A 25,190-nucleotide genomic window follows, 5' to 3' on the forward strand; every position below is an offset into this window, starting at 1 on the left:
GACTGTTTTATTGCCGCTATTTTGGGGTGCGTGTGACTTTTTGATCGCTTGCTATTACACTTTTTGTGATGTAAGTGACAAAAAATTGTTTATTTAGCATTTTTTATTGTGTTCATCTGACGGGTTAGATCATGTGATATTTTTATAGAGCCGGTCGATACCCAATATGTATACTTTTTATTTTATTTATGTAAGTTTTACACAATAACAGCTTTTTTAAAACAAAAAAAAATATGTTTTAGTGTCTCCATATTCTGAGCCATAATTTTTTTTATTTTTTGTTCAATTGACTCAGGTAGGGGCTCATTTTTTGCAGGATGAGGTGATGGTTAGATTTTAGTACTAACCATTACTATTACCAACCAGTACTATTTTGGTGGGCAAATGCCTTTTTGATCGCTTGCTGTTGTACTTTTTGTGATGTAAGGTAACAAAAAAATTGCTTATTTAGCACAGTTTTAATTTTTTATGGTGTTCATCTGAAGGGATCAGGTCATGTGATATGTTTATAGAGCCGGTCGATACGGACGCGGCGATACCTAATATGTATTCCCCCCCCCCCATTTTTTTACCTATTTTTTTAACTTCATTTGGGGAAAATGACATTTTTGTTTATTTTTACTTGAAACTTTAAAAAAAAAATTGTCCCACTTTGGGACTTAAACTTTTGGGGGTCTAATCCTTTACAATACTTCAGTATTGTAATGCATTGGCTGTATAAGTAATACAGTGTGTATTACTCATACAGCTTCCGGGGCCTGTGAGATTCAGGGAGCTGTATCTCACAGGCTCTTCACCGGAAGGCAGCTCGATGCCTTCCATGCCATCGGGTCCCCCCTACGGCCGCATGGGAACCCGATGGCACCGCCTGAACGCCGCCACAAACCGCAGGTCTGAATTGACCTGCGGTTTTCGGCGATCATCGATACGGGGTGGGGGTGGGGGGGTCATTTGGTGGTAACTTGATTAAAATGGTGCTAATGCCGCAACTTTTATATATGCTTCACAACTCACTGGTATGGATACCCATGCATTACTTTCACAAGATTTCACAAATCTTTAGATTTTTATTGTGGAAAGAAAAAAGGAGTCAAATCAAATATGAAACTCTGCAAAGAGGAAAGGATGCGGGTGGTATGGCACTGCATAATCCTTTCATATACTTCCTTTCAGCCCAATTGCAACATTTTAGGGGATGGCACGCAGTTGGTAGTGCTGGGAGGGGAAGTAGGCTTACAGAATGGGCATCGGGATGCTCTCCGCCGTGAATTCAGAAATAAAATCCTCAGTGATTTTGGGGCTCATGAGAAAGGTGTGGGGGAAGGCTAGGGGGGGGGGGAGGGGGGGGGGGGATTGTTGAATATATTTCTCCCATATGGAACAATCCAGCCCTACCAGAACTATCTCAATTGACGGTCTTCTCCCAGTGGGGGGGGGGGGGGGGGGAATAAAAAAAATAAAAAAAAGGGACTTTGGAACATTGATCAGCTATATTCCCTGGGACTTTAGAAACGCTTTCAACAGCTATGCTCCGAGTTTGGCCTCCCTTCCACTCATTTTTATAAATACTCAGTTAAAGGGAACCTGTCACCGGGATTTTGTGTATAGAGCTGAGGACATGGGTTGCTAGATGGCCGCTAGCACATCCGCAATACCCAGTCCCCATAGCTCTGTGTGCTTTTATTGTGTAAAAAAAACGATTTGCTACATATGGAAATTAACCTGAGATGAGTCCTGTCCCTGACTCATCTCACGTACAGGACTCATCTCAGGTTAATTTGCATATGTATCAAATCGTTTGGTTTTTTTTACACACTAAAAGCACACAGAGCTATGGGGACTGGGTATTGCGGATGTGCTAGCGGCCATCTAGCAGCCCATGTCCTCAGCTCTATACACAAAATCCCGGTGACAGGTTCCCTTTAAGATGCACAACCCAAACTATCATCACTACAATATACCTATAATCAGACGCTTAACACAATAGTGGCAATGGGTTCAGTAAAGGGGGCTATCTCGATAGTCCATCAATCGCTACATGGGGAATACTTGAATAAATTCTCGCTCAAGGTTAAGACACAATGGGAAAATTATGTTGGGGCTGTAACTGATATCCAATGGGAAGAAAAACTGGCATTGACCCCGACCTTTTCTCTTAGTGAAGCAGCTAGAATGTCACAGTTCTTCATGATACATAGGGTATATAAAACTCCATTATGTATAAGGTGGGGTATAGAGGAGACTCATCCTGTCCAAAATGCGAGGAGGCAGGGGCTGATCTATTCCACATGTTATTGCGTTGCAGTGCCTTGAGATTATATTGGAAATAAATAATAAAACTAATAAAGTATACAGTGCAAATATTTCTCCTGATCCTAAAATGTGCTTGCTTGGAATTTTTGATTCTGATAACTTACAGGCACCTGGCCTTACAGGAATAAATAGAATGTTTTACATACCTGATAAAACATTAGCAGCAAAGTGGATACAGCCGCTGCCTCCGAGCGCAACTGAGTTTACTGCAAAGTTAAATTATAGTTTAGTTATAAGGTTGGAAAGGGGGGTCTATCTTAAACAAAATTGCCTCTCAAAATTCGAGGCTATTTGGGGTCTCTGGATGGATATATCTGGAGTGTGCAGTCCCTGGCTAGCTCTTAATAGAGGACTGGGAGGCATGATGGGGTGAGGTATTTCTGAACACTAAAAGTTGGTGTGTTGCCACTGCCCTGAGGCGCTCCATTGCCTCTTTTCATACCAATTTTCAAAGAACGAAAGGATAATCTGTAATGTTGCTATTTTTGTACGAAATTATATAGGCCAAATGATGTTACTTCTCTTGTCTTAAGGGGGGAGGGGGGGGGGGGACTAGTTGAGGGCTTGCACTCAATAATCATTTTCTCTCTCATTATAATAATAGGTTTGTCCTCATGGATCCGAACTAAAGTGGATAAAAAAAAAAAAAAGTTACAGAACTTCCATTGCTTGATGTGCTTCTTAAGGTATATGAATAGGGCTGCAGCTAACGATTATTTGAATAATTGATTCGTTGTCGATAATTTCATCGATTAATCGGGGGGGGGGAATGACATAAAAGGGGTTTATATGATTTTACTTGAAAAATTATGTTCAAAGGCCATATTAAAACAAATTGTGGATGGCACGGTTATGTGGGATCTGTGGATGGCACTATTATGGGGAGGGGGATCTGTGGATGGCACTATTATGGGGAGGGGAACCTGTGGATGACCATGCTATATCTTATGCTATGTGTCATCCACAGATCTCCCCCATAGCAGAGTCATCCACAGATCCCCCTCCCCATAATAGTGCCATCCACAGATCCCCCTCCCCATAACAGCCCCGGCCCCGCCGCTCACAGCAGTACTCCTTAACCGGCAGTAACTTTTACTTTAAATCACTGCATCTATATTACCTTACAATGAAGCTCCAGTAACAGGCAGAGCTGGTGTGACGTGCCTGCTCCGCCCACTTTATGAATAAAGCAGGCATGCGTGTCACGTGAGTAAGTGACGTTACGCCGCTGCCTGCTCTGCCTGTTACTGGAGCTTCATTGTAAGGTAATAAAGATGCAGCGATTTAAAGTTCAAGGACCCGCAGGCATAGCGCCTGACCGCCCGCTCCCGTCTGCATAGCAACGAATCGGCCGATTATTCGATAACAGGATTTGTTGACAACGAATCCCGTTATCTAATATTATCGATAACATTGATTAATCGTTGCAGCCCTATATATGACAATTCATTACATTATGATATATTTTCTAAACCTACAGATAGGAACAGTCTTTTATGTTTTGACAGTTATCACCCGCCAGGTTTAGTAAGATCCTTTCCACTTTCACAACTAATGAGGGTCAAAAGAATAGCGTCGGACCCAGAAGTGGTCGACCTTAGGATGACACAAATTATAAAGAAGTTATCTAGTCGTGAGTTACCAAAACAACTTTTGGACCAACACCTAAATCAAATTAACAATCTGACTAGGGACGACCTTCTGAAACCTAAAACCATAGTTAAAGGAACAAACACTAGGATTCCTTGTGTTACAACCTACTCTACGGAGTCCTGCAATCAGAAAAATTGTGTACAAACACTAGCACATTTTACAGACAAGCGCACCTAGTACATTTCATACAAAACCTCTCATGTCATACAGACGGCCAATGAATATATACGTGACAGTTTGATTCGGTCTGACCTAGGCTCTAGAAAACTTGACCCATAAACTACCATTACTGGCAGTGCCAATCCGGGCACATTTGCTTGCCTGGGATGTGCCCAATGCGGTAATGTAACTAAGGGCAAGATATTCAACCACCCTTCATCAGGGAAAAAAATATTCTATTAGGGGACATGCAAAAAAAAAAAAATTAAAAAAAACAAAGATAGAATTAGTCAACACAGTCCAATATTCTGACTAATAAAAAGGAGGCACCATTAGTGCAACACTTCCATAATCTCAAACATACACCTAGTCAACTTCGCTTTCAAGTGATCCGATTTTTTTTTTTTTTTAATCGGTTTAATATAAAATGCTTTTTGAGGAAAATATATTACCATCTAAAGGTTATTCCATCATGAAATAAAGATTCGTTTTTTAATTATGTAAAATAAGTCTGTATATGTTTAATTTTTTTGGTAAATAAATTCCATTAATCCATTCACAATGGGAGAGGAGAAATGCAAATGAGCTCTTAACAAGCTTTGCCTCTAATGCTACCAAATGTAAGGCAGTTATCCTATAAGTCAATATTCAGATCTTAAAATAAGCCCATCTGCAGACAGCTGTTTCGGGGTGATTGCCCCTCATCAGTGCAGAGCAGAGAGTACTGGCTTAACTGGGTAGGAGTCCTGTGTCCGAAACAGCTGTCTGCAGATGAGGTGCTGGATTATTTAATATCCAAATCATGTCTCAAAGCTCATTTTAAGAGCTCAATATTGACTTATAGGATAGCTGCCTTACATCTGGAGGCATTAGAGGCAAAGCTTGTTAAAGGGGTTGTCCCACTTCATTAAATATGTTTTAACTAATTTATTTACCCCCACAGAACATATCTTCCTATCTATGTAATTATCAAAAAGCTACCTTTCTTCCAATAAATCCTTATATGCGATCCCTTTGTTTATTTGAGTCTCCCATGGATACGGCCTCTTCTGGCCGGCCGCATCGCTGTGCCGCGCCTGCGCACAACAGCTGAAGACAGTCATCGGGCCGCCTCTCCATTATTATGAGTCCGCGCATGCGCAGTATATCCTGTGTGTCGGAGATAGCGCTGCGCATGCGCGAACACCCGAACAGTTCGGGCGAGTCTGCGGAGTGAGAGGACGGACGTCGGAGGAACGGGATACTATTTCCTAAAAGGTAAGTATTATAACTACTGGTCCACTAATCCACCAACGAGTATTGGGCAACAAAGGGGGTTCATGTAAATTCAAAGGGGGCATTTTTATGGACACTGGGGGCAACTATAAAAATTTTAGGGACACTGGTGGGCAACTATATGAATTTTAGGGACAATGGGGGCAACTATATGAATTTTAGGGACACTGGTGGGCAACTATATGAATTTTATGGAGACTGGTGGTAACTATATAAAATGGATGGACACTGGGGGCCACTATATGTATTTTATGGAGACCGGGGGCAACTATATGTATTTTATGGAGACTGGGGGCAACTATATGTATTTTATGGAGACTGGGGGCAACTATATAAAATGGATGGACACTGGGGGCCACTATATGTATTTTATGGAGACTGGGGGCAACTATATGTATTTTATGGAGACTGGGGGCAACTATATAAAATGGATGCACACTGGGGGCAACTATATAAAATGGATGCACACTGGGTACAACTTTATGAATTTTATGGACACTGGGGGCAACTATATGAATTTTATGTACACTGGTGATTGGTATGGTTTGGATTATAAATATGTCATATATAGAATGGTGGAGAGATAGTACAGGTGTAGGAGTGAAATAACACTGATATGTAGCAGAGCTAGGTATGCGCTGGAACATTCTCGGCGATTGGTGTGGTTGGGATTATCAATATATGTCATATATAGAATGGTGGTGAGATAGTACAAGAGGAGGGTAATACACTGATATGTAGCGGAGTTGAATATGCACGTTATTACTGAAATGTAGTACAGCTCTAATGGTAACAAATCTGCATATGTGCTGTTCAGTGATTTTTTTTTATAGGAGACAAGAAAACGAATCATATGGATACTAGCAGACATGCATTTGGGCTGCAGTAAATTACAATTTCTGCTGCACAGATAGGCTTTGGAATAGATATGAAAAGTTGTGTGTGTAGTTAGTATTCAGGACATCCAAATGGTAGTCTCTAAAATCACTTTCCATTGCTCACTGAGTGATCGGAGTCCACAGCAGGAGAGATGAGCTTCACAGACACTTCCTGGTGCCAGCCAGACTGGTGAGTCATACTTTTCATATGAATGAGCATGCAGGACTCAGCTCTCAGTGTGATGTCATAAGGAGGCGTGGCCAGCCTTCACTCTAGCTGCCTAAGCCAGCCCAGCTTTAGAAACAGAAAAGCAGGAAGTGATTTGTGAAGTAACTGCAACTCTGGCTGATTTTGCAAGATGGGAAAACCCCTTTAAGACCTCCTTTGCATTTCTTCCCTCCAGAGGAGCATGTATGGCCTAAAAGTCTCCTAACACTGATTAAGGTGCTCTCTCCCTAAGGAGAGTTAGTTTCCCCCTTTGTCCATTTCACAATGTCATGCTCTTCCAGAGGTTTTTTAAGATTATTGGGCAGTTTCTCTGCCTACAAGATATTATCACAAATGCTTGGTTTACTTTTGCAGTTCTCAAAATGAATTTGACTCAGCAGAGATCACGTGCCTCTTCTTCACAGCAAAAATTTTATAACATGAACAGAGTTGAGAAAAAGACCTTAATCCTAACTTCTACAAACCTATGAATGCAGTGTCAACCGAATATGAAAAGTTGTTATTCTAAAGGAATCTTCATCTACTTGCATATTATAAGTTATACCAGCAAGAATTAGTCTTTATGTAGAAAACTATGTTTTAAATCAAGCCTTACTGACTAGTGATTTAAAATCGTGATTTAAATGGAACCTGTCACCGGGATTTTGGGTATAGAGCTGAGGACATGGGTTACTAGATGGCCACTAGCACATCCACAATACCCAGTCCCCATAGCTCTGTGTGCTTTTATTGTGTATAAAAACCGATTTGATACATATGCAAATTAACCTGAGATGAGTCAGAGCTTGAAAATATGACTCTTCTCTGGTCACATAAGATATGACTCTCTCATGTTAATTTGCATATGTATCAAATAGTTTTTTTGTTTGTTTTTTACACAGTAAAAGCACACAGAGCTATGGGGACGGTATTGCTGATGTGCTAGTGGCCATCTAGCAACCCATGTCCTCAGCTCTATACACAAAATCCTGGTGACAGGTTCCCTTTAAATCCACCCTGATGAGCGGTATATAAATTAGTCCAGATAACTATAAAAAAAAAAAAAAAAAAAATGCAATAAGGGACATTAGGGATTAGTTTCTGCCCCTTTAAATGTACGTGGATTACTCAAAGGTTCGACATCTATAAAGAATCTGATGCCTAATACTTATATTTTGCTCCAATTATTCTCTATATGATTTTGCATCAGTTATAAATATTTTGTGCGCTATATAGCAATTTTGCTGCTTTTTCTTTATCATTTCTTGTATTACCCGATTTTGAGGGCTTGTCATTAACCAACATGGCGACGGATTCTATTTCAAGCCATGCGCATGCGTAGGATGCAAGATGGCGCCCGATGTCGGTCAGAGCTAGAGCGGGCCGCCGCTGCGGCTGTATTGGGATAAATACGCCCAATAGGGGCGGGTCATGTATTTCGGAACGATGCTGGTCAATTGGCGACTTCCTTTATAAACCCACGGCGTGCATCATGTGCCATGCATGCCGTGAATCTGAACTCCCTCAGACACAGGTAGCTATATTTACTTTTTATAACTTTTGTTACAGATTCATGATCGCTATATATGTTGGTCTTCAGTGACTTTTTATATTGTGAGAGATTACTTAGGAAATAAAATGCAAGATAATAAGCAGTTGGATATTTGCCTTGTAGCTATACATGTGTACCCAAGTGCATTTGGTCTTGTGGCAATTTTTTCCTCCTGACACTCGATCCCTAATTTGTATCATGTTTAGCCCTATGATATTTTGATAGTACTTGACCTTTTATATACAGTGGATATAAAAAGTCTACACACCCCTGTTAAAATGTCAGGTTTCTGTGATGTAAAAAAAAGAAACAAATCATTTCAGAACTTTTTCCACCTTTAATGTGACCTATAAACTGTACAACTCAATTGAAAAAACAAACAAATCTTTTTAGGTAGAGGGAAGAAAGAAATATAAAAATAAAATAAATATGGTTAAAGCCCTTTTGATTTTATTACAGCACTCAGTATTTTTGGGTATGAGTCTATCAGCATGGCACATTTTGACTTGGCGAGATTTGCCCACTCTTCTTTGCAAAAACACTCCAAATCTGTCAGATTGCGAGGGCATCTCCTGTGCACAGCCCTCTTTAGATCAGCCCACAGATTTTCAATCAGATTCAGGTCTGGGCTCTGGCTGGGCCATTCCAAAACTTTAATCTTCTTCTGGTGAAGCCATTTCTTTGTTGATTTGGATGTATGCTTTGGGTCGTTGTCATGCTGAAAGATTTAGTTCCTCTTCATGTTCAGCTTTCTAACAGAAGCCTGAAGGTTTTGTGCCAATATTGACTGGTATTTGAAACTGTTCATAATTCACTCTAGCCTAACTAAGGCCACAGTTCCAGCTGAAGAAAAACAGCCCAAAGCATTATGCTGCCACCACCATGCTTCACTGTGGGTATGGTGTTCTTTTGGTGATGTGCAGGGTTGTTTTGGTGCCAAACATATCTTTTGGAATTATGGCCAAAAAGTTCAACCTTGGCTTCATCAGACCATAACACCTTTTCCCACATGCTTTTGGGAGACTTCAGATGAGTTTTTGCAAAATGTAGCCTGGCTTAGAGGTTTTTCTTCGTAAGAAAAGGCTTTCGTCTTGCCACTCTACCCCATAGCCCAGACATATGAAGAATACGAGAGATTGTTGTCTCATGTACCACACAGCCAGTATTTGCCAGATATTCCTGCAGCTCCTTTAATGTTGCTGTAGGCCTCTTGGTAGCCTCCCAGACAAGTTTTCTTCTTGTCTTTTCAATTTTGGAGGGACATCCAGTTCTTGGTAATGTCACTGTTGTGCCATATTTTCTCCACTTGATGATAACTGTGTTCCATGGTATATCTAATGCCTTGGAAATTCTTTTGTACACTTCTCCTTAGGCCTCTTTCACACTTGCGTTGTCCGGATCCGGCGTGTACTCCGCTTGCCGGAATTACACGCCGGATCCGGAAAAACGCAAGTGTACTGAAAGCATTTGAAGACGGATCCGTCTTCAAAATGCTTTCAGTGTTACTATGGCACCCAGGACGCTATTAAAGTCCTGGTTGCCATAGTAGTAGTGGGGAGCGGGGGAGCAGCATACTTACCATCCGTGCGGCTCCCGGGGCACTCCAGAATGACGTCAGAGCGCCCCATGCGCATGGATCATGTGATCCATGCGATCACGTCATCCATGCGCCTGGGGCGCCCTGACGTCACTCTGGAGCGCCCCGGGAGCCGCACGGATGGTAAGTATGCTGCTCCCCGCTCCCCACTACAGTTTACCATGGCTGCCAGGACTTTAGCGTCCCGGCAGCCATGGTAACCATTGAGAAAAAGCTAAAAACGTCGCATCCGGCAATGCGCCGAAACGACGTTTAGCTTAAGGCCGGATCCGGATCAATGCCTTTCAATGGGCATTCATTCCGGATCCGGCCTTGCGGCAAGTGTTCCGGATTTTTGGCCGGAGCAAAAAGCGCAGCATGCTGCGCTATTTGCTGCGGCCAAAAAACGTTCCGTTCCGGAACGGAAGACATCCTGAAGGACGGACTGTCCATTCAGAATGCATTAGGATAATCCTGATCAGTATTCTTCCGGCATAGAGCCCCGACGACGGAACTCTATGCCGGAAGACTATAACGCAGGTGTGAAAGGGCCCTTACTGATACCTTTTAACAATGAGATCCCTCTGATGCTTTGGAAGCTCTCTGTGGACCATTGCTTTTGCTGTGGGAAGCGACCAGGGGCGTTGCTAGGGTCTCAAAAGATCCGGGGCACAAGCCCCAATAAATATGCCCCCCCCCCGCACTATGCTGTACTTGCTATACAGCGGCACTTACCTGTCACATCCAGGGCCTCCAGGTGACGTCTCCTCTCTGTCATCATCTTCTCGGTCTGGACAACTTCTCTCAGCCGCCTCGTCTCTGCAGAGTGTGACACACAGACATCTTAGCTTCCTCACATTCTATCATTATCCCCCAACTGGAGTCCCCACAGTGTTATCCTGCTGCTTTCTATGCCAAAACCTCAACCCCCCCCCCCCTCATACCCCCAAATACTATCCTAAAGAAACATTACTGCCCCCCATAGTAATAGTGCTCCTCATAGTCCCACCAATAGTAATTCCCTTCTAGAATGCCCTTATTAGTAACACTGCCCCAACCGTGATAATGCTCCTCAACAATGCCCTCCCATATTAATAATACCCTCACAGAGTCCCTAGTAGAAATAAGGCCCCCTATTGTTCCCCCAGTGGTAATAAAGCTCCCTACAGACCCCACAGTAGTAATAAGGCCACCATAGTGCGCTTAGTAGAAATAAGGCAGATCTACAAGACCCTCCTATAGAGCCCCCAGTAGTAATAAGAACGCCTATAATGTCCCCTGGAGCTGCAGTGCCCCCTGCAGTTATAATCCTCCCTCCACCATACAGTCCCATGTAAATAACATCACCTCTTCCCCAGCCGCCTCCAACGCACAATCCCATGTAAACATCACCCCCTAAGGCTACTTTCACACTTGCGTTCATGTACTTGTACAGGACGGATCCGCACCGATATAATACAAACGAATGCATCCGTTCAGGACCAATTTGTTTGTATTAGATTTTAATTTCTAAGTCCCAATACGGATCCGTCCTGACTTACATTGAAAGTCAATGGGGGACGGATCCGTTTACAATTGCACCATTTTGTGTCAATGCAAAGGGATCCGTCCCCATTGACTTACATTGTCAGGACGGATGCGTTTGGCTCCGCAAGGCCATGCGGACACAAAAACCGCTGCTTGCAGCATTTTGAGGTCCGCCTCCAAAATGGAACGGGGGACCGCACGGAGCCGAACGAATGCATTCTGAATGGATCCGCATCCATTCAGAATGCATTGGGGTTAAACTGATGCATTTGGGGCTGCTTGTGAGAGACCTGAAACGGATCTCACAAGCGGATCACCAAACGCAAGTGTGAACGGACCCTAAACATTAAGTCCCATGTACATAAACATCATTCCCCCCCCACCATCCACTTTCAACATACAGTCCCATGTAAATAACATCACTCCCTCCCCCAGCCACCTCAAGCACACAGTTCCATGTCAATAACATCCCTCCCTTCAGCCCTAAAATACATCCCAGTTAAATAACTACAACTCCCAGCATTTCTCTACCTCTCCCTTCACTTACCTCGCCTGTACAGACATCACTATTAGGCTCCTTCTCCTCTTGACTCCGGTCCAATCCTGAACTGGGAAGAGGCGAAAGACCTTTGGTGACATCACAGGCCATGTGATCAGCAAAACAGGCTGTGATAGGATGACCTGGATGGTGACATCATCCAGGTCATCCTATCACAGCCTGTTTTGCTGATCACATGGCCTGTGATGTCACCAAAGGTCCTTCGCCTGTTCCCAGTATAAGATTCAATTGTATTTGCCGTTCTGTGTACGGCAATACAGTTGCATCTAGCAGGCAGGCAGGACATTCGGGGCATGGGACAAAACATCCGGGGCCCAGGCCCCGAATGTTTTAACCTAGCGACGCCCCTGGAAGCGACTAAGAAAATTTCAGGAAAAAGACCAACTAGAGCAGCTGAACTTTATTTTGGGTTATTCAGAGGCACTTTAAAATGATGGCAGGTGTATGCTGACTCCTATTTAACATGATTTTGAATGCGATTGCTTAATTCTGAACACAGCTACATCCCCAGTTATGCAACCACATTATTTTAGAATTTTTTGTTTTCTTCCCTCCACCTAAAAGATTTCAGTTTGTTTTTCAATTGAGTTGTACAGTTTATAGGTCACATTAAAAGGTGGAAACATTTCTGAAATGATTTATCTTTGTCTCATTTTTTTTTTACAGCACAGGAAACTGACATTTTAACAGGGGTGTGTAGACTTTTTATATTCACTGTATCTCTATCACAAGGCCAAGTAATCATTACATTGTTTTGTTGTTTTCCCCTCTTTTTTGGGGGGGATTATGTCATAATGTCATTGAATCATGTTATATGATTACACAATTATGTATATCACTATAATGAAATTATGCATAGTATTTTAAGCTGATCATGGTATAAAATTTTACGATTATGATTTACTGCCATAATTATCAATCATGTAAACTAATATTTGTTCTAATCATACTAGAATTTTTTTTTATTTTCTTTGTAATTAAGTACTTTTTAAATTTATCAAGTGATGATAATGTTTTATGTATTCTGATTGTGCATCTTTTTGTAGCCTGAAGGGCACCAAAATTGGGCCCGAAACGTTGTAATAAATGTTCCACTGGTGTTGACATTTGATTGAGAAAAAGCGGAGTTTTTGAAATCATTCCTTTGGCGTGCGGTCTCAAACTTAATTGACTGGGTATATACAGATTTCTGTGGTGGAAGGAATCAACCTGGGACGCGCACCCATAAAAGCCGCTAGTGGATGAGTGCTGTGGTCTTATTCTGATTTACAATACATAAAATAATATAATGTACGGCGCTGGTGGACGTGAATTAAGGACCAGCGACGTACACCGTCACTGACAGCCGGGGCCCTGCTGCATACACTGGCATCGGTGAAAACACCAATACCGACGTGTTAACCCCTTGTATGCCGCAGTCAAAGCTGCAGTGGCGGGACCTTATGGCAGAGAAGGCATTGGAGCTTGCCTTCTACGGAAGCCTGTGAGATCCAGCCCTTAGGCTGGGTCTCACAGGCAGGCTGTCGGCATAAAAGCTGACAGCCAATGCATTACAATATGGCATTCCTTTCCTTCTGCTCCCTGCTGTGTGCCCGTACAGCAGTTTACGACCACATATGGGGAGTTTCTATAAACTACAGAATCAAGCCAATATATATTATTGAGTTTTGTTTGGCTGTTAACCCTTGCTTTGTTACCCCCCCCGATGCCACTTTTTTGGCAGATTTTCCATTTAAATCCATTTTTTTCTTTAACACATCGAGGGTTAACAGCCAAACAAAACTCAATATTTATTAACCCGATTCTGCGGTTTACAGAAACACCCCACATGTGGTCATAAACGGATGTAAGGGCAGACGGCAGGGCACAGAAGAAAAGCGCCGTATGGTTTTTGGAAGTTAGATTTACCCAAACTGGTTTTTAGATGCCATGTCCCATTTGAAGCCTCCCGGATGCACCCTTACAGTAGAAACTCCCAAAAATTGACCCTATTTTGACAACTAGGGGATAAGGTGCCAGTTTTATTGGTACTATTTTGGGGTACATATCATTTTTAAATTGCTCTATATAAAACTTTTTGTAAGGAAAGGTAACAAAAAATAAAAAATAAATGGCTGTTTTGGCACGGTTTTATTATTTTACAACATTCATCTAACAGGGTAGATCATGTACTATTTTTATAACCGAATAGTTACGGACGCAATTATATCAAATATGCCTACTTTCTTTGTTTGTTTGGTTGCTTCAGTTTTACATCATAAAGCATTTTTTATGTTTTTGGGTCTCCATTTTCTGAACACTATATATTTTTTATTTTTTATCCGATTATCTGGTGCTCGTTTTTTGCAGGAAGAGTTTATGTATTTTATTTGTACCATTTTTGGGTACATATGATTTTTTGATCATTCATTATTACACTTTATGGGCAAGGGGGACCCAAAAATTGGTTGTTTTAGCAGTTTTTATTTATTTTTACAGCGTTCACCTGAGGGGTTAGGTCATGTGACATTTTTTATAGAGCAGATCGTTACAGATTCGGCAATACCTAATATGTATGCTTTTTATTATTCAAGTTTTACACAATAATAGCATTTTTGAAACAAAAAAAAAAAATTATAAAAAAAAAAAATGATGTTTTAGTGTCTTCCTAGTCTGAGAGCCATAGCTTTTTTATTTTTTGACAGATTGTCTTAGAGTCTCATTTTTTGCAGGATGAGGCAACGGTTTTATTGCTACTATTTTGGGGGGCATACGCCTTTTTGATCGCTTGGTGTTGCACTTTGTGATGTTAGGTGACAAAATGTTTTTTTTGGCATTGTTTTTATTTTATTTTTTATTTTAATGGTGTTCATCTGAGGGGTTCCCTCAGGTGAACACCATTAAAATAAAAAATAAAATAAAAACAATGCCAAAAAAACATTTTGTCACCTAACATCACAAAGTGCAACACCAAGCGATCAAAAAGGCGTATGCCCCCAAAATAGTAGCAATAAAACACTCATGTGATATTTTTATAGAGCTGGTTGTTACGGACGCAGCGATACCCAATATGTATACTTTTTTATTTATTTATTTCACTTTAACAGAATAATAGCATTTTTTTAAACCAAAATGTCTCCATGTTCTGAGAGCTATATTTTTTTTAGCGATTTTCTTATGTAGGGGCCCATTTTTTTCGGGATGGGGGGGTGGATCATGTTATATATTTATAGAGCCGGTCATTACGGATGCGGCAATACCAAATATGTCTATTTACAAAAACATAAATTTTTTTATTTTTATTACTTAAATTGGGGAATATTTGTTATTTTTTTCCCATGTGAAACCTTTATTTTATTTTTTAAACACTTTATTGTTTTATTTTACACTTTGCGTCTCCCAAAAGGTCATACAAAAACCTCTGGGGGATATTTACCTTCACTCCTCCCCCCCTCCCACTATTGATTTCTCCTGTAACTGGGGTTGACATAATAGCCCCAGTTGCAGGGGAAATACAGCCCCCAGAGAGGGTGTACAGTAGAATACAAGGCTGTACAGCCTCAGTGCAGAGCTGATCGAAGACCCAACAGCTCCTGCACTCTCCCGGCCCCGGCTGTCACATGACCACCGGGACAGGAAGCGCATAGCACTTCCTGATCTGTATACACAGCGTTCGCTGAACGCTGTGTATGCAGCAATTTAGAAGGCAGGGACACCTGGGAACTGTCCCTGCCTTCTCTCTGGGGTGGCCTACTGTCACTGACAGCAGACCACCCGCTCAGCAGCTGCCATCTCTGAATGGAAGGTCCAAAGAAACATTTTCATAAACACCGATTTATGTAAGAGTATACATACATATAAAAGGTAAATGCTTTCAGTCCACATATTACCTTTTTCTACTGAGCTGGATGGCGAACCCTCCCCACACAATGAGTCTGTTTCAGGTGCTTTGTTATATGGTTTGGTCTGGATTTTTCCTTGTTCATCAATAAGAAGCTCCAGGTCTAAGAGATTAACTTTCTTGTTGCAGTCCATGTCTAAAGCATATACATGACAAATAAGTGAATACCAGTGTCAATAACGAAATGCATAAGCAAATAAATAAAAAAAACATGCACACATGCAAAAAGATAGGAGGATCCAAAGCATTATACTGAGGCAATATTGGACATAGCTACAAATAATAGCACAAAGTATAAAATAAAAACTTAAAAGGGGTTGTCCAGGTTCAGAGCTGAACCTGGACAGCCCTCCATTTTCACCCAGGCAGCCCCCCTGACATGAGCATCGGAGCAGTTCATGCTCCGATGCTCTCCTTTGCCCTGCGCTAAATTGCACAGGGCAAAGGCATTTTTCAGAGTTCCGGTGACGTACCGGGGCTCTCCATGGGGCTGACAGGAACCCCGGTGATGTCACCGGCACTGATGGGCGGGATTTGGCTCTGCCCTAGCCAGTAAAACGGCTAGGGCAGAGCTAAAGCCCGCCCCTCAGAGCCGGTGACATCAACCAACACACCGCTGGGCGGAAGTTACCGCCCGGCAGTGTGTTCTTGAAAACAAAAGAGCCCGTGCCCTGTGCGATCTAGCGCAGGGCACTGGAGCGCATCGGAGTATGAGATGCTCTGATGCTAGGCTCAGGGGGGCTCCTGGGGTGAAAATAAGGGTATGTCCGGGTTCAGCTCTGAACCCGGACAACCCCTTTAAAGGGTCATCTCAGACTTGCACATTAATGACCTCTTTGTAGTAACATCCATCCATCCAGTTCAGCCTGTTACCAAGGCCATCAACATTTTATCAATTGTTAGTTTTATTTATTACTTACACAGGCAAAGCAGCCTCTCCATATGAGTTAGGCTACTTTCACACTTTCGTTCGGAGCGGATCCATCTGGTTTCTGCACAGACGGATCCGCTCCTATAATGCAGACGATGGGATCTGTTCAGAACGGATCTGTCTGCATTATATTTTAGAAAAAAATTGTAAGTGTGAAAGTTAGTCAGACGGATCCGTCCAGACTTTACATTGTAAGTCTGGACGGATCCGTTTGCCTCCGCACGGTGAGGAGGCCAATCAGTGCCAGACTGATGCATTCTAAGCGGATCCGCATCCACTCAGAATGCATTGGGGCCGTACGGATGCGTTCGGGGCCGTTTGTGAGAGCCTTCAAACTGAACTCACAAGCGGAGCCCCGAACGCTAGTGTGAAAGTAGCCTAACTGTAATACCACACACGACTTAAAGGGGTTCTCCAGGAATTAATAAGATGAAGACCTAAATATTACTTTATTATAAATATATTCCCAAATACCTTTCATTAGTTATAATGGCTCGTTTTCCCTCTCCAATTGATATTAGCCGGGCCTATAGAGCTCTTAGACCTCCCAACCCAACCAAGCCAAGAGACATTATCTGCCATATACATTTCTACACTATTGAAGACCAGAGTCTTCAAGCTCATCAGAAACAACCAATTCTGCATGAATGCTCCACGCTTTAAATGCTACAAGATCTATTCTGCCATACCTTGGCACAATGTGCCATCTTGAAACCGGTCTTGGATTTTCTACATGACAAAAAAAAATAATATATATATCCCATACCAATTGGGATACTATTTTGCTCTCCCTGAGCAACATGGTGGTAAATCTGCAGTCCCACGATCTCCCTCAGACCTTCCTCCAGGATCTACAACCCTTTCTGCTAGAAGTTGAGATGGTCTTCCACCTAGAAGTCACAAACTAAGATCATGCCATGCTTCTTGATAGCTATATACCTCCGTGTCCACTTCATCCTCAATTGCCTGGACTGTCAGTATCTCTCTTAATATGTGTCTGTCTACTTTGGGAAAGCCCACGTGTGTGGTCAAGTACCCGGTTATATTGCTCTATACTTTGTTCTGTCATTGTTAGCATTAACAGCATTTTGTTCCCTTATTCATAGTCCCAACTAGGGGATCCCATATGAATTCCCAGGCCCTGTTTCTTTATACAGTGGGATGCGAAAGTTTGGGCAACCATGTTAATCGTCATGATTTTCCTGTATAAAATCGTTGGTTGTTACGATAAAAAATGTCAGTTAAATATATCATATAGGAGAGACACACAGTGATATTTGAGAAGTGAAATTTATTGGATTTACAGAAAGTGTGCTATAATTGTTTAAACAAAATTAGGCAGGTGCATAAATTTGGGCACCGTTGTCATTTTATTTATTCCAAAACCTTTAGAACTAATTATTGGAACTCAAATTGGCTTGGTAAGCTCAGTGACCCCTGACCTACATACACAGGTGAATCCAATTATGAGAAAGAGTATTTAAAGGGGGTCAATTGTAAGTTTCCCTCCTCTTTGAATTTTCTCTGAAGAGTAGCAACATGGGGGTATCAAAACAACTCTCAAATGACCTGAAGACAAAGATTGTTCACCATCATGGTTTAGGGGAAGGATACATAAAGCTGTCTCAGAGATTTCAGCTGTCTGTTTCCACAGTTAGGAACATATTGAGGAAATGGAAGACCACAGGCTGAGTTCAAGTTAAGGCTTGAAGTGGCAGACCAAGAAAAATCTCAGATAGACAGAAGCGACGAATGGTGAGAACAGTCAGAGTCAACCCACAGACCAGCACCAAAGACCTACAACATCATGTTGCTGCAGATGGAGTCACTGTGCATCGTTCAACCATTCGGCGCACTTTACACAAGGAGATGCTGTATGCGAGAGTGATGCAGAGGAAGCCTTTTCTCCGCCCACAGCACAAAAAGTGCCGCTTGAGGTGGGCTAAAGCACATTTGGACAAGCCAGCTTCATTTTGGAATAAGGTACTGCGGAAACTAAAATTGAGGTTTTTGGCCATAACAAGGGGCGTTATTCATGGAGGAAAAAGAACACAGCATTCCAAGAAAAACACCTGCTACCTACAATAAAATATGGTGGTGGTTCCATCATGCTGTGGGGCTGTGTGGCCAGTGCAGGGACTGGGAATCTTGTTAACCACTTCCCATCTGGGCCATTTGCCCCCTTCCTGACTAGGCCTAATTTTGCAAAACTGACATATCTCACTTCATGTGGTAATAACTTTGGAACGCCTTTATTTATCCAAGTCATTCAGAGATTGTTTTCTCGTGACACATTGTACTTCATGATAGTCATAAATTTGAGTCAAAATATTTCACCTTTATTTATGAAAACATCCCAAATTTACCCCAAAATTTGAAAAATTCGCAATTTTCTAAATTTCAATTTCTCTGCTTTTAAAACAGAAAGTTATACCTCATAAAATATTTATTATTTAACATTCCCCATATGTCTACTTTATGTTGGCATCATTTTGGAAATGTCATTTTATTTTTTTTAGGACGTTAGAAGGCTTAGAAGTTTAGAAGAAATGGGCACACGGCAGGGCGCAGAAGAAGAGGAACTCCACATGGTTTTTAGATGCCATGTCCCATTTGAAGCCCCCCTGATGCACCCTTACAGTAGAAACTCCCAAGAAGTGACCCCATTTTGGAAATTAGGGGATAAGGTGCCAGTTTTATTAGTACTATTTTTGGGTACATATGATTTTTTGATCATTCATTATAACACTTTATGGGGCAAGGTGACCAAAAAATTGGTTGTTTTAGCACAGTTTCTATTTATTTATTTTTACAGCGTTCACCTGAGGGGTTCAGTCAAGTGACATTTTTATAGAGCAGATAGTTACGGACGTGGCGATACCTAATATGTATACTTTTTCTCATTTATTAAAGTTTTACACAATAATAGCATTTTTGAAACAAAAAAATTATGTTTTAATGTGTCCATGTTCTGATAGCTATAGTTTTTTTATTTTTTGAGAGATTTTCTTATGTAGGGGCTCATTTTTTGCGGGATGAGGTGACGGTTTTATTGGTACCATTTTGTGGGACATACGCGTTTTTGATCACTTGGTGTTGCACCTTTTGTGATGCAAGGTGACAAAAATTGCTTGTTTTGACACATTTTTTTTTGTTTTTTTACGGTGTTCACCCGAGGGGTTAGCTCATGTGATATTTTTATAGAGCTGGTTTTTACGGACGTGGCAATACCAAATATGTCTATTTTATTTTATTTTTTCTATTTTAATTTTTTTTTTATTCCTTACTTGGGGACCTGTTTTTTTTTACATGTGAAACTTTTTTTTATTTTATTTTTTTTTCAACCCTTTATTATTTTTTTACACTTTTCGTCCCCCATAAGGTCATACAAGACCTCTGGGGGACATTTGCTTCACTTTTTCTTTTTTTTTTTCACTGTTGATTTCTCCTGTAACTGGGGCTGACATAGTAGCCCCAGTTACAGAAGAAATGCACCCCCCAGAGAGGCTGTACAGCGTGATTCTGCGCTGTACAGCCTCAGAGCAGGGCTGATGGAGGTCTCTGTAAGACCTCACAGCTCCTGCGCGCTCCGGTCCCGGCGGTTACATGACCGCCTGGCCGGAACAGGAAGCGCTGCTCGGTGAGCGCTGTGTCTGCAGCGATCCGGAAGGCAGGGACACCTGGGCAATGTCCCTGCCTTCTCTCTGGGTTGCCCTGCTGTCACTGACAGCGGGCAACCCGATCAGCAGCTGCACGATTAGCGTGCAGCTGCTATTTCTGAAAGGACGTTTTAAAACGTGCTTTCAGAAATAGAGGTCCACCCATAGGACGTTTATATCCTATGGGCGGACTTAAAGCGGTTAAAGTTGAGGGACGCATGGATTCCACTCAGTATCAGCGGATTCTGGAGACCAGGAATCAGTGACAAAGCTGAAGCTGCGCCGAGGCTGGATCTTTCAACAAGACAACGACCCTAAACACTGCTCAAAATCCACTAAGGCATTTATGCAGAGGAACAAGTACAACGTTCTGGAATGGCCATCTCAGTCCCCAGACCTGAATATAATTGAAAATCTGTGGTGTGACTTAAATAGAGCTGTCCATGCTCAGAAGCCATCAAACCTGAATGAACTAAAGATGTTTTGTAAAGAGGAATGGTCCAAAATACCTTCATTCAGAATCCAGACTCTCATTGGAACCTACAGGAAGCGTTTAGAGGCTCTAATTTCTGCAAAAGGAGGATCTACTAAATATTGTTTTCATTTCTTTTTTTGTGGTGCCCAAATTTATGCACCTGCCTAAATTTTGTTTAAACAATTATAGCACACTTTCTGTAAATCCAATAAACTTAATTTCACTTCTCAAATATAACTGTGTGCGTCTCCTATATGATATATTTAACTAACATTTTTTATCGTAACAACCAATGATTTATACAGGAAAATCATGACGATTAACAAGGTTGCCCAAACTTTCGCATCCCACTGCATATATTTTTTAAGCCTATGGTAATTTCACTAGTTTTTTCATAGATTACCAAGGGAGGTAACCACTCATGCTCCTGTCTTTTCCCCCACTAGACAGAGGCTCTGGTTAGATCTTGAATCCAACTTTAGTCTCTACTAAGTTATTAAAGGGAGTCTGTCACCTAATCTGAGCCTTTTAGACTGCTCAGATCAGGTTATAGACTCCTTTGCCCACATTACAATGGTACGTTTATTTGTGTTGTCCATTGCCGAGATCTTCCCCAAAAATACTTTTTATTTATATTTTTTTATCAAATCATTTTTATTGATCAAATAAAGTCTGCTTATTTTATGACAGTAAAATGCCTCTTTTAGTATAGTCAATAAGCAGCAGTGTCATATGGCATCATCACAAAAGAATCACCGCGCAACGGCGTACAGTGTACACAAAGATAGGACAGAATTTAGATAGAAGATACCCACAACATAGCAGACCAAAAAAAAGACTTTTAAAATGTATGCTTATGAGGTTCGGCAAGTGCCCAGGGGCAGCGTTACTGCAGCGAGTGCCCAGAAAACCACACCCATTTCACCCATCTGGCCCACCCTATTTTCCTATCATTACCTCCTCCCCCTCACTTCTCCCGCACCTGCGCACTACTGTGCCCATTATGGGCAGAGGAACAGGGAGATGGACTGCGCATGCACCGGTCTGTAGCTCGAAATCTAGCTGGCGGAAGTAACTGGCCACAGCAGAGGACTGCAGTGAAGCCAAAGAAGGTTTGGGTCTGCTCAGGCGCTAGATTTGTGAGGGAAAGGAGGAGGTAATAATAATAATAATAATAATAATAATAATCCACAGTTACCATCACTCATTCAACCTGATCAAACAGGGTTTGCTCCTGGGAGGCAGGCTCGTGACAAAGACCTCAGATATCATGCAATATAATGTTACCCTACAAGGCTGCCCACTCTCACTCCTTTTATATGTTTTAATTATGGAGCATTTATTGGGGGCCATCTGGATCAACCCAGACATCAGAAGTATCTCCATTAGAGGGGAGGAGTATATTTGTTTGGCGTTTGCGGATGATTTATTAAAAGGGGCTTTCCCATCTCAAGCAATGGGGGCATATTGCTAGTATATGACCCCATTGTCTGATAGGTGCGGTTCCCCACACCTACACTGAGAACAGAGGCTCAAAAGCTGTGGAGATCGCAGGGATTTTTCATAGTTTGGTAGGGTCTGTACCTTTAAGATGACTCTGCTACCTAGACTACTCTACCTACTCCAGACTATACCCATTCATATTCCTGTCTCATTCTGAAGACACATTTAATGTTGCTTTGGATCCTTTATATGGTCCCCTGGGGAACCCAGTATTAAACATGAGATTCGTTCATGCCCAAAGGATGTGGTGAGGTTGGCCTTTCTGACTGCATGCTAGGTACGGTATATTTTCTCTCTGCTGCTTATGCGGGATTATTACATTTACTTCATAATGATGGCTCCAGGGCATGGGTGGGACTAGCTCACGATTTAAACCTGCAGAAAATACTGTCCCTTCCTTGGACCTGGCCGCTCCCATCCCTGGATTCTTCATGTACTACCTTCACTTCCCGCATTCCCACCTTGGCCTTTCCTCCTCTGTGTTTTTTAGGGAATGTAGGCCAGAGACCGCTCCATTTTCATCACATAATATCTGCATCTTCCCTTAAACCCCTTTCAGCACTACTACTTGATGCTGTCCCTTCAACTCGCAATCAGGTCAAATATACCCAAATCCAACATTTCTAATCATCTATTCGGAAGCACACTGACTTTACACAACCTCTATCAACATTTCAGCATCTGTGCCTCTCTCCCTCTCATGCAATTTCCGCAATTTAAAAACTGTTATCAGAGAGATGGGATATAGGTCTTCCACCAATCTGTCAAGCATGAGAAGCAGAGTTAGGGCTCATGCACACAAACTTATTTTCTTTGTGTCCATTCCGTTTTGACAGTTACTACGTGTGCTTTCCGTATGTTTGTTCAGCAAAAAATAGAACATGTCCTATTATTGTCCGCATTACGGACAAGGATAGCACTGTTCTATTAGGGGCTTGCTATTACGTTCTGCAAAAAACGGAATGCACACGGACGTCATCAGAATTTTTTTTGCAGTTCCGCTTTTGCGGACCGCAAAACACATACGGTCGTGTGCATGAGCCCTTAGGCAAACAAATTTCAAAGACACAATGGTCAAAAGTGCTTATTTCATCTCATAAGGCTTCTATTGAAACTAAAGCAAAATAAACATGCTATAAAATAGCTTTCCGGTGGTATGGAGCACCTACTCTTCTTTATCACTGGTTTCCAGCTGTATCCCCTCTATTTTGGCGCTGTGGTGAAGCAGAAGGCTCCATCTCGCATATTTGGTGGAGTTGCCCTCCTCTCTTAAATTTTTGGAACAATGTACTTAGAGTGATTGGCGAGATTACTGGGGCCCATATTCCTAAGCACCCAGAAACAGGGGGGGGGGGCTGCGATCCGCACAATTAACCCCTCAGGTGCGGCATCACAGCCCCCTGTAAGAGATCGGGTGGTGCCAGGCAGCAGTTATGTACACAGTTCTTAGTATATTCTAACTTGAAGCATCCCCATCACCATGGGAACGCCTCTGTGTTAGAATATACTGTCAGATCTGAGTTTTCACGATCTAACTCAAATCCATAGAGGCGTTCCCATGGTGATGGGGACGCTTCAATTTAAAATATACCATCGGATTGGAGAAAACTCTGATCCGATGGTATATTAATAGGGACTCCTGACTTTACATTGAAAGTCAATGGGGGATGGGTCCGTTTGCAATTGCACCATATTGTGTCAACGTCAAACGGATCCGTCCCCATTGACTTGCATTGCAAGCAGCGTTTTGGTGTCCGCCTCCAGAGCGGAATGGAGCCAAACTGATGCATTCTGAACGGACCCTTATCCATTCAGAATGCATTGGGGATAAACGAATCAGTTCGGGGCCACTTGTGAGAGCCCTCAAACGGATCTCACAAGCGGAACCCCAAACGCAAGTGTGAAAGTAGCCTAAAAACAGTCATACCCAGACTGAGCTCAACAGTTTTCCCCTATTTGGAGTAGTGGTTTGAGGAAATAGCTTCAATTCTGCAGATGGAGGAGCTCATTGCACCCAATGCAGACAATTCTAAATGTTTACAAACTTAAGCTGCTTGGGATTCATTCAGTTCTTCGACTTTTAAATGAGGGGAAAAAAATATTATCATAATAAAAATCAGGAAACACAAAAACAAATTCATTTTTTAAAAATTGTTGTGCTAAGTAGTAAAACAACAAACTATATAAATGAAATCATATTTGTACCATACTGACGTACATAATTAAGGTAACATGTTATTTTTGCCACATGGCGAAAGCTGCAAAATTTAGAATGCAAACTGTCAGAATTGGTGCGTATTTCCATTCCTCCCAAAAAAGAGTTTATAAAACGTAATCAATAAGGTACATGTTCCCCAAAACGGTGTCACTGAAAAATACAACTCACCCGGCAAAAACCCCTCATACAGCTCTGTCCATGTAAAATGAAAAAAGTTATCAAAGAAAAAAAGAAAAAAGAAAAGTTACATTAAATGTATCCCCAAATGTTGTATGATCTCATAGGGGAAGCAAAAAAAAAAAACACGTTATTTATCACCTGTCCTAGAGACAACCCCTTCAATGTTTCACTAAATGTATTTTGATTATGGACATGTGGTTGTGCATTGTGCAACAATGTTTAAATTTCTTGTTCTTTAAGGCCCAAAATAGGTAGATACTTAAACAGGTTAAGTTCTGGAGAACCTATGCATTATGACCAAAATATTACCTAGTAAGCACACTTATTAAACAGTGTTTATGGCTGTTACAATGCTGTACATTAAATATCAGACACTACATTAACAGAGAGCCAACAAGAGTCAATTAAAGGGGCTGTTTGAGAGTAAAAACTCATTCACAGGTAACTGGGCAGTGTAAAAAAAATAAAAAAAATAAATAAATAAAAATGTCATGGTCTTAAAGGGGTTGTCCCGGTTCAGAGCTGAACCCGGACAGATCCCCATTTTCACCCAGGCAGCCCCGCTGACTTTATGCTACGATGCTCTCCTTTGCCCTGCGCTAAATCCCGCAGGGCAAAGGCATTTTCTGGAGTTCCGGTGACGT

At 41.8% G+C, this 25,190-nt stretch overlaps 1 protein-coding gene across 4 annotated transcripts in view; it reads right to left on the reverse strand.

Moving 5' to 3' along the window:
- MSANTD3 (Myb/SANT DNA binding domain containing 3) overlaps positions 1-25,190 on the reverse strand; it is a 50,484-nt gene that overhangs the window by 17,397 nt on the left and 7,897 nt on the right. For 3 of the 4 annotated variants that reach the window (XM_044293198.1, XM_044293197.1, XM_044293196.1), the window contains 2 exons: positions 15,570-15,716; positions 2,460-2,519 (listed from right to left, as the gene is read on the reverse strand). In XM_044293198.1, the coding sequence (XP_044149133.1) occupies positions 2,460-2,519; positions 15,570-15,716 (207 nt within the window). The remainder of the gene's footprint in view (positions 1-2,459; positions 2,520-15,569; positions 15,717-25,190) is intronic. The other variant, XM_044293199.1, reaches the window with a different exon arrangement.

This window comes from Bufo gargarizans, chromosome 5 (assembly GCF_014858855.1).
Source record: "Bufo gargarizans isolate SCDJY-AF-19 chromosome 5, ASM1485885v1, whole genome shotgun sequence".
Classification (NCBI taxonomy): domain Eukaryota; kingdom Metazoa; phylum Chordata; class Amphibia; order Anura; family Bufonidae; genus Bufo; species Bufo gargarizans.